The sequence below is a fragment of the Cupressus sempervirens genome, chromosome 2, assembly GCF_028749045.1.
Source record: "Cupressus sempervirens isolate cs-2001-9-10 chromosome 2, ASM2874904v1, whole genome shotgun sequence".
NCBI classification, from domain to species: Eukaryota; Viridiplantae; Streptophyta; class Pinopsida; order Cupressales; family Cupressaceae; genus Cupressus; species Cupressus sempervirens.
In genome coordinates this window covers 401,263,164-401,280,341 of record NC_143119.1, presented here as the reverse complement: position 1 = coordinate 401,280,341, position 17,178 = coordinate 401,263,164, and the positions used below count along the sequence as shown (strand labels likewise).

Sequence of the window (17,178 nt, the reverse complement as noted above, 5' to 3'; positions counted from 1 at the left end):
CAACTAATAAATGTCCTCACTAGTATTTTGTTCTCATTGCACTAGAAGTAATGTTTTTTGGCATGCGGTGGTTTGTGGATGCAGCAACTAATAAATCTCTGGCACCTGACTCTAGTCTGGGGGTTTTGATTAATAGTTTTTCAATGGTTATTTTAAGTTATAGCATGGCATAGGTCTTTAGTGTCATTGGATGCTCAAAGAAAATAACAGTTTTAGATCGGCGGTTGAATTGAATCTTCTTCTGCTCCAACCAGGCCGATCTAAGGTTTGTAAAAGCAATGATGGGTGAGGCAAGCATGGGTAGTGATTAATCTACTCAATCAAAGGCCTTAATAATTGAGAGATTATAGCAAAACTAATAGTGGAAATGCCCAATGAGCAGCAAAAATTGTGACTTCTCTGCCTAAACTTGATTGTGCATTTTGGCACTTGTGCTGATGAGAAGTAAGGGTTTCTGAAGAATGTTATGCCATCAATTAAAGTGGGGGCCACATTGAGGAAACAGACATATTCTGGAAAGGAGGAGATGTCTTTGGATGCAAGGTCCATTTGCAAAGAGCAATTGTTATTAAGGACACTCTGTTATGATGTTGACAAAGTCCTAGAGGGTCTTATGGTAAACCTATAATAAAGGCCACCCTTAGGTTTACGAAAACATCCATCCCTATATTTTGTGCAGACTCTCCCACAGCTTATCAGCTCATCATTTTCAGGATGCTTTCCATTGAATAGACTTCCTTTCCTTGGACATATTACCACAGAAGCAACAAAAGGCTGCAGCAGCATTAGAAGAGGTCATTGGCTGCAGGAAGGAGGTGTTTCTAGTATGAAGAGGTGGAGAATGTGTTGGAGTTCCCTTTGTTTCTAGTTCCTTCTGCTGGTATTTCAGTCTGTGTATCCTTGGAGCATGGTGTCTTTATTGGGCTCCTTTGAAGCTGTCAATTTGTACTAATCCGTCTATGGCCATTCTATATAGGTTTTTGTCATGTTGTCTTTCAAGACCTAAATGGTTGTTTTGTTGATTTGTATGTCTAAAAATGCACTGCTTATGCTCAGTTTCCATTTCAGGCAGGAGGCCCTGTAGATTCCACCAACAGATTTTGATCAAACCAACAAATAAAAATAGTTGGGGTGTTCCAAACTTACTAAACATTTCAGTATTCTGCAGTACTAATGCAATAATTTGGGTTATGCATACATGATTTTTATAATTTCTACTGGACCATGCAGGTGCACTAAATATAAATTAGGTGTGATAATAAATATGTTTTCACTGCTAGAATATAGTTCACAGTTCTGTATAACTGTGATTTCCTAACAGCTCTCAGGCCACAACATATTCGAAAAATCTGCAATGCCAACATTGGGAGGTGTTCGTTTTTAGTATTTACCAAAAAATCAGGTCAAGATTTCATTTTGCAGATTCCAATAAAGAAAAGTATCTAATTGATCTGAGAAACAAAAGATAAGAATCCAACCGCCATACCTATGGAAAAGCATAAAATAGAAAACAATAAAATGGCATACTTTACCAGTAGCTTCATCCTTGGCTTCTACAATAGATGTATCATCACCATATTTTCTTCTTTTCTGAAACTTCCTTGATTCTTTCCTTTTGTCTTTAATATATTGAACTGCCTGTACCAGTTTGAACACAAATTTTCAGCCCTTGAACACGTAATATTTGCTTCATGTGAAATGCTAATGCCACACAATTTGTTTTTCAGACTATAGTCGTTCAGAAAATACTTGTAGCACATTTTATCAATATGGAAATTAAAATGGAGATCAGGAAAATTAACTATGGCTAAGAATACAATAGAAAACACTAAAATGGCATACTTTACCAGCAGCTTCATCCTTGGCTTTGGCAATACATGTATCATCCCCATCTTTTTTTCGCTTCTGAGACATCCTTGATTATTTCCTTTTATTTTTTATATATTGAACTACCTGTACAAGTTTGAACACAAAATTTGGCCCTTGAACTAGGTAATTTTTGCTTGATGTGAAATGCTAATGCCATGTAATTTATTTTTCAGACTATAGGCATTCAAAAATTACTTGTAGCCCATTTAATCATCATGGAAATTAAAATGGAATTTATGAAAATAACCCTCTACGCCAATGATAAAAGTAAAATGATTTGCCTACCCTCTTGAGAATTTCCTTTTTAATATCCCACCAAAAAATGGGACTCATATATAAAATAAAACCATACTTCTTTAATAAAATTGTAATATTGCACTTATGTAATATAGATTTCTTTAGTTTCACTTGTTGCTAGTAATATTGAGATATAAAGTGTCATTTTCACTTGATATTTACTTGTTTTTGAAAGAAAACATCTTCAGAAGGCTTAATATAAGGATATTTCTTCTTTGAAAGTAGGCATTCATGTTGTGTATATAGTTCATGTTAGCTCCTAGATCCTATGACTATTCTCTACCGTCAAGGCCAAGGGTTTCTTTTCAAGAAATAAAATAACGGCTCAACAATAGATTTAAGATGGTAAATGGACAACTACTGAGAGTGGGTAATCCTCATAAATCATTCACCAATGCACTATGGAGGAAAAAGAAGTGGCTATTTTTTAAATTCATATTTCCTGTAGTAGAGAGTACGTTGACTCTTATGACAATCCCAAAAGTAGAAAAACAGATTTATTATTTTATATCATTGGGTTGCAAGAGTTTCTTATTAAACTTGTCTCATATAAGTGCATAAACATAACTAGAAAAGAAAATTACCGAAGAAAGAAAGATCAATGAAATGGCATTTGGTATATTTCTTTGGAAAGATGTGATTCAAATGTGGAATTGGAGTAAACATAAGGTTTGCAAGAGAGGTTTGCAAGAATATCGTTGTTGGTTTCATGACAATGTCAAGAATTTGATCTTTCTAAGTTTGTATATAGTCTCTCGGTGTAAGATACTGCATCCAAAAAATGGATCAAGGTTTGGTAAAAAAAAATCATGAAAAAATATTGTGACATAACGAACTTGGAGCTCTATGTTCACAATTGCTCGAAGGCAAACAATTTTAGTAGGGAGGATTTGTCATGTCCCCTTTTGTTAAAAATTGATTCTTGGTCAATATTAACTCCTATTATTCTTCTAAAGTTCTATGAGTTAATCATAAAAGATTAAGGGGAATAATTAAATTAATATTTATGAGTGTTCAAATATTCTCAATACCAAAATGGCATTCAGGTATCAAATTAAATGTTTGGAAACACTTTATGGGAAGTTAGATTTTGTGCCATACTGGGAAGTTTGAAATATTTATAATTAGTGATTTTCCCACAAAGCGCAAGTTTGGAAAGCAAGTGTAGAATGTGAAATTTAAATATTTCTAATTAATGATTTTCCCACCAAGAGAAAATTTGGAAAGTAAGAGAGGAGAAGGAATTTGTAATGTTTCTAATTAATGACTTCCCGGCCAAACTGGCTAAGGACAAGATAAATACAAAGCATATTTGGGGAAATGAATTTTCATGCAATTTTCTACTTGTCAATTTCTCACTCTATGAGCTTACTATTTTGCGAGATTCCTCAATGGATAAAATCCCATTGGAGATTGTGGAGGCTTGTGGGCGGAAACCCATGCCTTTCAGGTGGATAGAGATGAAACCCCATCATTCACATAGAGAAATTTCATCCTAAGGTTGCATTTGAGCTTCAAGATTTTAGCAGTTTCAACAAGTTCTCTATTGTGTATGTTTAGGGATTTATTAATATTGTTGCAATAATTCTAGATATGTTATGAGGGGTTTGTTGTTGTTATAATCTTGAATTAGATCACAATCTATGTATTTTCCATTTGGAAATCAAACGATATCAGTCTATGGTGTTATAGTGACATCGGTGGCATTTGGTTGTAATAGTTTTTTGCAGGCTTTTCTGATGCCGGAGCATCCTAGGTTGCATTGTTATCCGGCATGTTTACCAAGTTTCTTAGTTGTTGTCGAGTTGCAATGTCTTGCATTGTCGAGTTCTCTATGTTTGTCGAGTTCTTTTGGTTGCCGAGTTCACCGAGTTGCAACATTTTGTTTTGTCCTTCGTGTGCCAAGTTGTCTATGTGCAATTTCTAGTTGGAGCCAACCTTTACATTTAATTTCGTGTTAGGTCTCTGCTAAGCGCTGACTCGTGGCTTATCTTAGCATTTAATATATAGGTTTATTTTGTTGTATTTGCAACAGGCCGACTTGTGGTTGTGCGTGTATATATGAAGGTTTTGGGGAAGAGTCTTAGGGTATCGAAGTAGAGTAGGAGCAGAAGGAAAACTGAAATGCAAAGATTATCATTGTGGATTGAATCTGAATTGTAATGTTGGTCGTAACCCAGAAGGCCTTATAGTTGGGCATGTATTTGGTGATTTGATGAATCTATGAAAGCATTTGTTCCTCTATCTCCCGTGTTTGTTGTTATTTGGTGTTTTCTTTCCACTGTGTTTACTCTCACAGGTGGTTTGAATAGCTAGGTGTGCCTCTGACCCTGGTTATCTCATCTCTCCCTCCATCAAGTGGTATCAAAGCAAAAGGTTTGTCCTTATGGAGATTGGATCGTGTAGAACCCTAAGTGAATTTGGTTGTAGGGTTGCAGATCTGTAGATTTGACCTATAATTTGTAGAGGGTTACGATCTTGCAGGAACCTGATTGTAAAGATGGTTTGAAGTAGAGGAAATGCTGACAATGTCGTGTTGGATACATTGAGACAAATTGCAGCCAGATTAGATGTTGTAGAGACAACCCAGAGGAGAGGAGTGCATCTCCATGTGAGTGATGATGAAGCAACAAAACCAAACTCTAATCCAGAACCTGAAGAAGATCAAGATGAGGCTAGGTTGTTGAGAGTATTGTCTAGGGAAAATTCAAAACTTGTTGTAGAAGTTGTTCCATCATATGTTGTGTTGGATTGGATCTCTAAAATAGAGAAGTTCTTTGACTATGAAAACACTCCTGATAATAAGATGGTGAAGATTGCAGTTACGAGGTTTGAAAGGACATGCCTCACTATGGTGGGAGCATTTGCAAACTAATAGACAAAGGAGAGGAAAGGAGAAGATTCAGACTTGGCCGAAGATGGTGAACAAGGTAAAGAACAAGTTCCTTCCTATTGATTACCAAGTTAGCTTGTTGAGAAAGATGCAAAATATGAGACAAAGAGACATGACTGTGAAGGAGTATACTGAGGAATTCTATAGATTGGACATCAGATCTAGACATGTAAATGATGATGTTGAGAAAATTGCAAGGTACATAAATGGATTGAGATCTGGGATTCAAGATGAGATAAGTTTTATGAAACTAGAAAGTGTAGAGGAAGCACATCAGTATGCCTTGAAAGTTGAGGAGATCTTGACAAAGAAGCATAAACAAAGACAAAAAGGTAGAGGTGGTAGATTCCAAAGAGGCAAAGGTAGATCTTATGGAAAAGGTGGCAGATCAAATAGTTATGTGCAGGATAAGGGCAAATCTAAATGGAAGAATGATGATAAGAGGAAAACCGAGTGGAAAGGTGGTGATTACCGAGGAGGTACTGGTTCTTACTGAGGAAGAGGTAATTCTTATTCTAAAGGTGGATTTCATGGTAATTGTTTCATATGTGGTAAAGAAGGGCATAGATCTTTTGAGTGTAGGTCTTCTGAAAGTGAGCAAGGTAACAAAAATGTTGTGGTTCAAGGAAACACTGAGGGTTCACCTAGTGGACCTAAGTTTGGAGAAAATCTAATGGTGAGAAGAACCTTACGTAATAAGGGAAGTGATGAGGAACTTGTCCTAAGAAGAAGTCTTTTCAAGACCAGATGTAAGATGGCTGGAAAATGTTGCAAGGTGATCAATGATAGTGGAAGTTCTACAAATTTGGCATCAGAAGAATTGGTTACAAAGTTGCAGTTGCAGAGGTTGGAGCATCCTAAATCTTATCGTGTTTCATGGATCAAAGATGAGCATAAGATATTGGTAAGTGAAAGTTCAAGATCGGGCATTATTTTGATGAAGTTCTGTGTGATATTATGCCTATGGATTGTTGTCATATTCTGTTAGGTAGACCTTGGCAATATGATAGAAATGCTATACGTGATGGAAGATTGAATCAATATACTCTTTGGGTGAATGGGAAAAAGCAAATATTGTTGCCTTTGATTGAAAGTCCAGAGGATGTTAATTGTACTATTGTGAAAATTTGCAAAGCAATTTGAAAAGGAAATGAAGAGGAATCAAATCTATTTTGCCATAATTCCTAGGAGATCGAGTTGTGCTAGTAGCAACCGAGTATCAGAAAATAGTGTTAATCGAGTCAATAACGACTAAGTGATAGAAAGTAGTGGTAACCGAATGACAGCAGAAACTAGTAGTATGGACCGAGTGCCAATGTAAATTACAGAATTGCTGAAGGAGTATAAAGATATTGCTGCAGAGGACATACCTGATGATTTACCTCCACTGAGAAGTATAAGTCATTGCATGGATCTAATTCCTAGAGCTAGTTTGCCGAAGAAAGAACCATATAGATTGACACCTACTGAAAATGAAGAACTTACCAAACAAGTGCATGAATTACTGTAGAAAGGTTTGATCAAAGAAAGTTTGAGTCCATGTGTTGTACCTGTTGTATTAGCACCTAAGAAGAATGGAGAATGGAGAATGTGTACTGATTCCAGAGCTATTAACAAAATCACAGTGAAATATAGGTTTCTTATGCCAAGGATGGATGACATAATAGATTGTTTGAGTGGAGCAAAGTATTTTACCAAGATTGATTTGAAGAGTGGCTATTATTATATCAAAATTAGAGAAGGTGATGAATGGAAGACTGCTTTCAAGACAAAAGGTGGTTTGTATGAATAGTTGGTAATGCACTTTGATTTGACTAATACACCTAGTACTTTCATGAGGATGATGAATGAAGTTCTCAAAAGATTCTTGGGTAAATTTGTGATTGTTTATTTGGATGATATTTTGATATTCAGTAAGACTAAAGAAAAACATCTTGAGCATGTTAGACAATTATTGTATAGATTGAAAGAGGAGAAGTTGATGATTAATCGGAATAAATGTTCTTTTATGCAAGAAGAGATTATGTATTTGGAATTTGTGATTTCAGCTAATGGTTTGAAGATGGACCTTGAGAAGGTTAAAGCAATTTTGGAATGGCCTATACTTGAGAATGTGGGTGAGGTAAGATCATTTCATGGTTTGGCTAGTTTTTACAGAAAGTTTATAAGGAATTTCAGTTCTGTTTGTAATGTTATGACTAAGACAATGAGAGGAGATAAAAAGGAATTCAAGTGGACACATGGAGCTGATAATAGTTTTGAGATTTCAAACAAAAGGCTGTTGAGTTACCTATATTGGCTTTGCCTGATTTCAATAAGGTATTTCAAGTTGAATGTGATGCAAGTGGTAGTGCAATAGGAGCTATATTAAGTCAAGAAGGTAAACCTGTTGCTTTCTTTAGTAAGAAATTGAATGATGCTAAAAAAAAGTATTTTGTGTATGATCAAGAGTGTTATGCTATTGTTCAAGCATTGAAGAAATGGAGACATTATTTGATTCCTAAGGAGTTTGTGTTGTATATTGATCATAAAGCTTTACAGTACTTGGAAAGTCAACATAAGTTATATTAGAGACATATGAAGTGGGTTGAGTACTTGCAGAGTTTCACATTTGTGATTAAGCATAAGAGTGGAGTCACTAACCAAGTTGTTGATGCATTGAGTAGAAGATGTTCTTTGTTGACTGAGATGAAGGTTGAAGTTTTTGGTTTTGATGAGATGGAGTTGCATGATATTGATCCTGATTTTTCTGAGATGTGGAGAGAGTGCAAAGCACCTAGTTTGACTGAACAACCAATTAAGTTTGATGAGTATTTTATTCAAGAAGGTATGTTGTTTAAGGGTATTCAGTTGTGTATTCCTAAAAGTTCAATGAAATTGAATTTGATTAAGGAAAAACATAGTGGTGGATTGGCTAGACATTTTGGAATTGATAAGACATTGAGTTTGTTGAAAGAGAAGTATTATGACCTCAGATGTATAAGGATGTTCAGAAGCTTGTAAAGAGTTGTAGAGTTTGTCAAGTTGCAAAAAGAGTACGTCAAAATACTGGTTTGTATACACCTATTTATGTTCCTAAGAAGCCTTGAAGTGACCTCAGTATGGATTTTGTTCTTGGATTGCCTAAGACAGTGAAGGGGTATGATTATGTATTCATTGTTGTGGATAGATTTTCTAATACGGATCATTTCATACCTTGTAAGAAAACGTCAAATGCCGAGCATGTTGCTGAGATTTTCTTCAAAAAGATTGTTAGATTGCATGGATTACCAAAAAGTATTATTTCTGACAAAGACAGTAAGTTTGTTGGTTACTTTTGGAAGACTTTGTGGAAGAAGATGGGTACTGAGTTGAAGTTTAGTTCTACATTCCATCCATAGAGAGATGGACAAACAGAGGTTGTGAATAGAAGCTTGGAAAATTTGTTGAGATGTTTAGTTAGAGACAAACCACATAATTGGGAGATGGTATTAGCACAAGCTGAGTTTGCATATAACAGTTCTGTGATTAGGAGTACAGGAAAAACACCTTTTGAAATTGTCACTGGAATACAGCCTAAAGGGATATCAGATTTAAGAGATGTTGCTGGTGAAGAGAAGAGAAGCATTGCAGGAGAAGAGTTTGTTGATTTTATGAAGTCTTTGCATGAGGAAGTAAAGTTAAGATTGGAACACAGTACTCTGAAGTATAAAGAGAATGCTAATAAGTCTAGAAGACATCATGTTTTTGAAGTTGGTGATGAGGTGATGGTTCATTTGAAAAAAGGAAGATTTCCTGTTGTCCTCGAACATACAGTAAGTTGAAGATGAAGTTTGGACCTTGTAAGATTTTGAAGAAGTTTGACAATGGTAATGCTTATAAAGTTGAGTTACCTAATGACATGGATATATCTCTTATATTTAATATTGCTGATTTGTACAAATATCATGAGTCAGATATTTAAGTTACTGTATCAAATAATTATCCTACGAAGCAAATTGAAGAGGTTGAACAGGTATTGGATCAGAAAGTTAGTAAGAGCACAAGAGGAAAAGTTTACTATGAGTATTTGGTTAAGAGGAAAAACAAACCAGTTGACAATGCTACATGAATTTCCCAATCTAAGTTGGATTCAGCTCAGGTTGTGACATCTCAATGATTCAAGAGAATCATTTCTTTCAACCCCGGTTGTCTAATGTAGGAGCATCCTGGGTTGCATTGCTATCCTACATGTTTGTCGAGTTTCATGGTTGATGCCGAGTTGCAATGTCTTGCATTGTCAAGTTCTCTATGTTTGTCGAGTTTGCAATTGCTACTGAGTTCCTTTGGTTTCCGAGTTCGCCAAGTTGCAGCATTTTGTTTGGTCCTTCGTGTGCCGAGCTGTCTATGTGCGGTTTCTAGTTGGAGCTGACCTTTGCATTTAATTTTGTGTTAGGTATCTGTTGAGAGCCGACTTGTGGCTTATCATAGCATTTAATATATAGGTTTATTTTGTTGTATTTGCAACAGGCTGACTTGTGGCCGTGTGTGTATTTATGAAGGTTTTGGGGTAGAGTCTTAGGGTATCAAAGTAGAGTAGAAGCAGAAGGAAAACTGAAATGCAAAGATTATCATTGTGGATTGAATTTGAATTGTAATGTTGGCTGTAACCCAAAAGGCCTTACAGCTAGGCATGTATTTGATGATTTGATGAATCTATGAAAGCATTTGTTCCTCTATCTCCCGTGTTTGTTGTTATTTGGTGTTTGTTTTCCGCTGTGGTTACTATTGCAGGCGATTTGAATAGTTGGGTGTGCCTTTGGCCCTAGTTATCTCATCTCTCCCTGTGTCATTTTCCTATCAACTGGAGTTTGAATACATTATTAATGCTGTTGTAATAGATCACTTTGACAACTGATTATAGGATGCACATATTAGAAAAATCATGTCCAATAATGTTCAATAAAGATCCATTTTAATTCAGCCCTTTCATGCAAGATTAACTAACTAGTTTGGCTGTTTCGAGTTAAATTTTGCCTAGCATTTATGAATCTATTTTAAAATTTAAGAGTATTGCTAAATTTTGGGTTGTGTACATTACATAAATGAAGAAGCGGAAAGAAAACTTGAGCACAAATACACTGAGATACATGAGAATAATTTGCACTGCATAGAACAACCATTCATATCTGAAGAACCAAGAATTAGGTGAATTGAGCCAAAGACTCTAGGCAGAAGAATGTCCAAGAAAGAGGCAGAAGATAACTAGAGTGCAAGGGACACTAAGGGTGGATGTGTAGAGGACTCATTTGTGGTTGTGAGTGCAAGCACCAGAACATCAATAGAGAAACAAACCAACCATGTCCAAGGTACAAGATGTGTACCGACAAAGAAATATGACTCCCTCGACAAGTCCAAATGTCCACATCCTGTAAGGTGCTCTAAGACATCTGAAAATGGTTGGACCAAGCTTATTGCATAAAAGCATTTCCATCAACACAATAGGGAATACATTTGACTGGTTGGTGCAGAAGCACCCAAATAAAAAATGCTGACTGGAAGATTTTATCTTGGGATTTGTATAGGTCCTTGTGGGGTCGGTTTACCCTATTCTATATTGTTTTGGAACAATCTATAAGCTGTTTTGGCAAGAGATAAGGATTTAGATTTTTCTAGGTTAGTTTTTCTTCTGTAATAATCTAGAATGTTCCATAGACTGTCTTAGCAAGTTTAAATAGAATTTTAGGTTTAGGTTTAGGTCAAGTTTGAGAACAAAGTTTCTGGATACGAAATTACGGGGAGAAGAAATCTGTAGGAGAGCCAGTGTATGTATTGTTCATTTGATAAATTAAATAAAAGAATTTTATTGTCTATCTCTTGCTAATGCTGGTTCCTTTTGGTGCTTGCTTCCGGTGAGTTCATCTCTGCATCATTTTTGGTATCAGAGCTCAACAAAATTTCTAGGCAAAGGTGAATTGTGCGTTTGTCTTTATTGTGACAAGTGTTGGGAAGAGAACCTGTAGAGTGGCCACAAGACTAGGTTGAGTGGAGAGAACCTAGATAGGAGACAATGGTCACAAGAGAAGATTTATCTCATGATCAGAAGATACTTTTAGATGCATGGGTTTCATATTGTAATTTTCAGAAAAAGAAAAGAGAAGAGGAAGCTAGAATGAATCAAGAGCAAGAAGAGAAAATGAGATTCCTAATGAGGGAACTTAAAAAAGGGGAAGAAAATTTAGCGAGACTAAAAGAGGAGTTGAAGACAAATATGGAAAAAGAAAATAGTGATCTGGAGAAACAATCCTTTGAGGTTACAGAAGCTTGTGAAGATGAAATAGAGAACTCGGTTGCCATTGAAGAGAAGATTTGTCCATTGGAAAGACAAAATGAACAAATAGATGCTGATATGAAAAGTTTGCAACAAATAGTTGTTGATGAACCTGATGATGAAAAGGTTCTTGAAGATAGGAAAGAGGTTGAAGTAGTAATTGTTGATGAGCCTTGTGATGAAAAGGTTCATAAAGATGGAAAAGAGGTGGATGTGTTGGTTCTTGATGGAACCAAGAAATGGCATTTGAAGTTAAGAAAGAAAGTGGTATGGCCTGTCAAAAGGATACTAGCAGCAAGGAAGAAGACTTGTGATGAAGCTAAGAGGATAGAGGAGGCTCCAATAGTGATGAATTTGTCTCCAAGCATGGAGATATTGCAGCATAAAGACATCACAACAAAGGATGCAACAGTTCCCACAGTAACCCAAATTGGTGAAGTCATATTTAACGAGGTTCCATCTAATCCATTCATTGTAGGTTTGCAAGAGTCCTATTTGAATATGGCAAAAGTTTACGCACATATGACAGCTGATTTGGATACTAGTCAAGAGTACACACAACAAATACCAAAGAATTGGAAGGCACAAAAGAGGAAAGCCAATCCAAGGGACTTGGATTTATTGTCCCTGGGAGTATGGTGCAAAAGCACCCAAATAAAAAATGTCAACTGGAAGATTTTATCTTGGGATTTGTATAGGTCCTTGTGGGGTTGGTTTACCCTATTCTATATTGTTTTGGAACAATCTATAAGTTGTTTTGGCAAGAGATAAGGATTTAGATTTTTCTGGGTTAGTTTTTCTTCTGTAATAATCTAGAATGTTCCATAGACCGTCTTAGCAAGTTTAAATAGAATTTTAGGTTTAGGTTTAGGTCAAGTTTAAGAATGAAGTTTCTAGATACAAAATTACGAGGAGAAGAAATCTGCAGGAGAGCCAATATATGTATTGTTCATTTGATAAATTAAATAGAAGAATTTTATTGTCTATCTCTTGTTGGTGTTGGTTCCTTTTGGTGCTTGCTTCCGTTGAGTTCATCTCTTCATCACTAGTCCACGGAGCTTGATGATGAATCCACAAAATCGTGAGAAGCGTTGAATAAGGCACTTGAGGTAGAGTTTAAACTATTGAGAGACAACAACCAGACTGTGACATAAATTTCTAACACTAAACAAGGGAAGAATGAGAATGTATGAGCATATAATCATAGACTCAAGGGGTGGTCGGTCAAGTTGGAGAATCAGCCAACTGATGGGCTAAAGCAACAATGGTTCAAAAAAGGATTGATTCCCTCATTGCCCAAGAAAATGGAAGTTGTACATTAGTCATCGTATGTCACGATGAACATTAAGAGGGAATCCAAATCATCGAGGAAATCAAAAGATAGACGATGATGAGAGTACAAAGGATATTAGTGGCAAAGAACCAAGGACTGTCCAAGCCCTATCACAAGACATGATATACATGATTAAGAAACTAAAGGATGAGAGGAAAGTTCTATGGAAACCAAGGAACTATGGTGCACTAACTCCAAAGTAAGTCACATAAAAACAAATTGTGCAAAAAAAATCTATTCTACGACATATGTGAAGTATTGAATGGTTGTACAATCCAAAATCAAGAAGCACATAAATGCACTTTACTCAAGATGAGCAATCAACTCTACCAAGCACACCTCTAAAACCACTAATGTTTTTTTATATTAAAGTAGTATGTAAAACTGAACATCAAAAAAATGAAGAGTTTAAGGTGAATGGATCACCAATCCAAGATTGCAGAAAGTTCTAGATTAAATTGTTACATAATTTCCCAGCTAGACTGAGTATTAGCAATAAAAACATGTACAAGATACAGAAAATGGAGCAAACTGAAATCACTTCCACTGATTAGTGGTGCCATCTGGACAAGCATCTTCCTGGACACTAGTATCACCATGCAAAATGGGATCACTAGATTCACCCTCATTCATGTTGGGCTTTCTTTCTATTACATCCCAAATTTTGACCTAGTTTTAAAATTGCTCATAGCCGTTGGATTTAACAGATTTTTCTTTCATGATCATGTTAAGTAGGTAGTTGTTTATATCTGTTGCATTAACTATTAATGAAGATGGTCGTTAACCATTATTTGTTATATGATGTTTATCAGTTGCTCGATTTTGGAATTATGGTTAATAATTTAAAGTCTTTTAAATGTTTATATGAAAATTATTATGGAACTGTCATTATGGTGAAAGTGTTTCATAGGTGATTGCAGGAGAAGATGAAGGGGGGGAAGCATTGCCAAACAGGATTATCAGAATGGAATACTTGCTTAGTCCAATCAACAGGATTGATAGGTATGACATTAAACTTCTTTGGTAAGGACCTAACAACTTGAACTCAAGATACATTTGTAGGAGCCACATGAGCTATTAAATAAATAATTCAAGAAACGTAAAATAATTTAATTAAAATATAATACGTACCTCAAAGGATTTTAAATGATCTTTTACCATATTATTACAATATCTATCTATGTACATACACACAGATATAAAAATGAAGTGAAACCATCATATTATTTTCCTATAATAAAATGATGCCACCTCACCAATATATTTACATGCAGGGATATAAATATAAATCATAATAATTTTTGAATTATAACCTTCCAACTCTTTAACCATCTTTTATTCCTTTCTTTTTTTGAAACCGATTGAACACTTGCCGTTTTTATTTGAGAAATATTATTTAAGTTACAGAAGCCAATGAGTCTCTTTAAACATTTTTATATCATGAGTCGGGAGAGACCAAATCGCAAGAGCACACATTCCCTGTTGTCAGTTAACATTGTGTAGCTGACGAGATGTATGTCATCGGTAAATACTATGTAGCCGACAGGCCCTTCGGGAAGGTTCTTGTTATGTAGCCGACAGGCCCTTCAGCAAGGTTCTTGTTATGTAGCCGACAGGCCTTCGGGAAAGTTCTTTGGAAAATATATATACACCCTTCAGAATCATTGTGATCATCAGAAGCATAATCTAATGTCTTGGCATATGCGAATAATATAAGGTGTTTTGTTGTTCTTATCTATTGTTTGTGTGCATTGATTCATTTATCCCATGCGGTAAACATTTGGCACCATTGCCCGATGGAATGAAGACTAATGCCGAATTAGTTGAATAAAAATAAGAACAAGCTAAAGGAAAAAGATGAAATACGCACAGCACAAGGGAATTTAATTTTGGCACAGCAGGTCGAACGCAGACAAAGATTTCAGCAAATTGCCGACGGACACCATAGCACTGAAGAATTGTTGGAAGGAACTTGACAGCAGCTAGATTTGGTGGAAGAAGCAATGGAGGAGTTTTTGAACCTACATACGTTGAGGGAAGAGAATCCAGACGAAAGGGGATTAACTCGCAGGGCTCGGAGTGCCGAGGGAGCACGAGCATGGAGTGAACTCTTCATCCAAGATACACTTTCGAAACAAACAGCTTCAATTGACGAAAACCCTTCCTCACTAAATAGTAGTGCGGGTGTTCAGAATAGCGCAAGTGTTCAGAACAACGCTGGTGTGCAGAACAGCGCGAGTGTGTAAAACAGCGCGGGTACGAAACAAACCCCTCAACCTCGAATAGTAATGGTAGGACCAAAGGAAAAGTTGCCTAAGTTTGATGGTGATGGTATGGTCGATCCAATCCGACACTATAAAACATGCGAAACAATTTGGAGGGCGAATGGTATAACAGATACAAACGAAGGGGTCCGACAATTTCTTGCAACCCTACGGGGTGTCGCAATTGATTGATTTGCTGATACAGATCCCCAAAAAAAATAACCACTTCGAACAACCTTAAGGAGTTTACCACCGAATTTCAACTGCTCCACGACGACAATGAGATCATAGCCGTGATATACAACACAAAACAGGGGAAGAATGAAACACTCCGAGTCTACGCCAGGAAATTAAAAGACTTGCTAAATAAAATGGAAAATAAGCCAGCTGATGGGCTACAAAAAAGATGGTTCATTGAACGCCTACACCTAAAGTTGCGGAAGAAGATGAAGATTGTGCCGCCATCATCATACACTAAAGCATACAATCAGGCAATGAACAAGTGAACAAAAAACAAAGAAGAAGAAGAAGAGTAGCTCATCTGAGTCAGACGACAATGCGTCTGCGAAAGAAGAGAGCAGCGATGACGAAAAGGGTAGCAAGAAGGTCTGAGCTCTCCAAAAGGATATGATTCGAATGATGAAATAATTTAATAACATGCAAAAGGAGACCAAGGGAAAGGCGCTATGGTGCACAGACTACAAGACAGAAGGCCATACGAAGGGATCCTATCTGAAGAACGAGTTTTGCGAGATCTGCCAGATCATGGGACATTCCACAAAGGAATGCACCTTCAATATGAAAACAAGAGAACCTCAACAAGTGTTCCTGACCCAAGAAGCTTTTGCGTCAGGAGGAAGCAGAAACACCAGTACGGAGGGTGCCACCTCGGGAAGGTACCAAAATAATAGGCGAAAGCAAAACAACAACAATGCCAATAATAATAGTGGGAGCCATAGCCGGATTCAATACGATGCGCACAGCCGTCCGATGGTACAATGCCGCACATGCAATTTGTGGAGCCACTTTGCCCGAGATTGTACAACGGCAAATGCACCGAAGTTGTTATGCAGATGGTGGGGTCCTGGAGATCATGAAGATGCCAAGTAATCGAAGTCAAGAGTAAATTTGATCACCATCGGGACAGATGAAGAGGAGGTTCTAGCAATCACTCGGAAGCAAGCAAAATTGTACCCCAACCCAACAATAGAAAAGAAGAGATTGGAGGAAGCACGAGCAGAAATCCAGAAAGCAACGCAGCGAAGAAAACACACCTAAAGGACACTAGCAGTACCTCAGCAAGGAACTGCGTGGAACAGAACATTGTACGTCAAATATTAGAAACTGATTTACCAATTAATAAATGATCTACTTCTCACAATGCCTCAACTCCGATCGACACTCACAAACATCGCTCCAACTGCTAAACTACTAGGAAAACACGGAAGGGAGCAGAAAAGTGGAGCAAGTACAGCGGACAGAAGGGAGAAGGAAAGTGGCACAAGTGCAGAGGATCCAATGCTACTAGCCCTCTCATCCAGACGACATCCAACAGTCGTCGAGATGGGAATTCTGGGAACTATTCTGACAAACACAATTGTGGACGGAGGGTTTGGTGTGAATGTGTTACTGGAAGATACCTAGAAGAGGTTGGGACAGCCGACGTCGTGGCCACCTACGTTCCAATTATTAACGGCGGACTAGCACGGGATTAAACCGTTGGGAATTGTCATGTCCCCTTTTCAAATAATTAAAAAATAATAATCTTTGCTAAGGCAGGCAGGCCCAAGAAAGTGAAGTTTCGGAAAAATGGGGTTAATCTTTGAAAACCGTTGGACTAATAAATGAAAATTATTATTAAAATATGTTTCATTAACCTCTCTTGGACGTGAGTTACAGTTATGCCCTCTTTTAAGGGGTTTTGGAGGCATTTTGGGCTCATTCCAGAACTTGATTTTGCGGATTTCTTTGTTATTCTTCAGAGGCTGCCAAACCTGTGGAGAAGGAGACCCAAGAACGGGAGTTTGCAGGTTTCCAGGAAGGCTAAGGACGGGAGTTTGAAGCCATTCCATGTGCATGCTCATACAGAGTTTGCCTTTGTGCTGAACAGTGTAGATTTGTGAGTTTTTGGGTGTGTTTTTGCATGAGTTTGGTGTTTTCAGTTAAGCATTTCATATCAGTTTTGGTTGCTGCTATATTTCAGAATTTAAGCTGTTAAAATAGAGCTGAATAT

General features: G+C 36.9%; 1 protein-coding gene across 5 annotated transcripts in view; it reads right to left on the bottom strand.

Moving 5' to 3' along the window:
- The window catches only part of LOC149572827 (uncharacterized), a 102,082-nt gene that overhangs the window by 29,726 nt on the left and 55,178 nt on the right, over positions 1 to 17,178 (bottom strand). For 2 of the 5 annotated variants that reach the window (XM_089811992.1, XM_089811993.1), the window contains exons 2-3: positions 1,843 to 1,953; positions 1,533 to 1,638 (exon numbers count right to left, since the gene is read on the bottom strand). In XM_089811992.1, the coding sequence (XP_089668118.1) occupies positions 1,533 to 1,638; positions 1,843 to 1,914 (178 nt within the window). In that variant the 5' untranslated portion in view covers positions 1,915 to 1,953. Of the gene's footprint in view, positions 1 to 1,527; positions 1,639 to 1,842; positions 1,954 to 17,178 lie in introns of all 5 variants that reach the window. The other 3 variants (XM_089811995.1, XM_089811997.1, XM_089811996.1) reach the window with 3 other exon arrangements.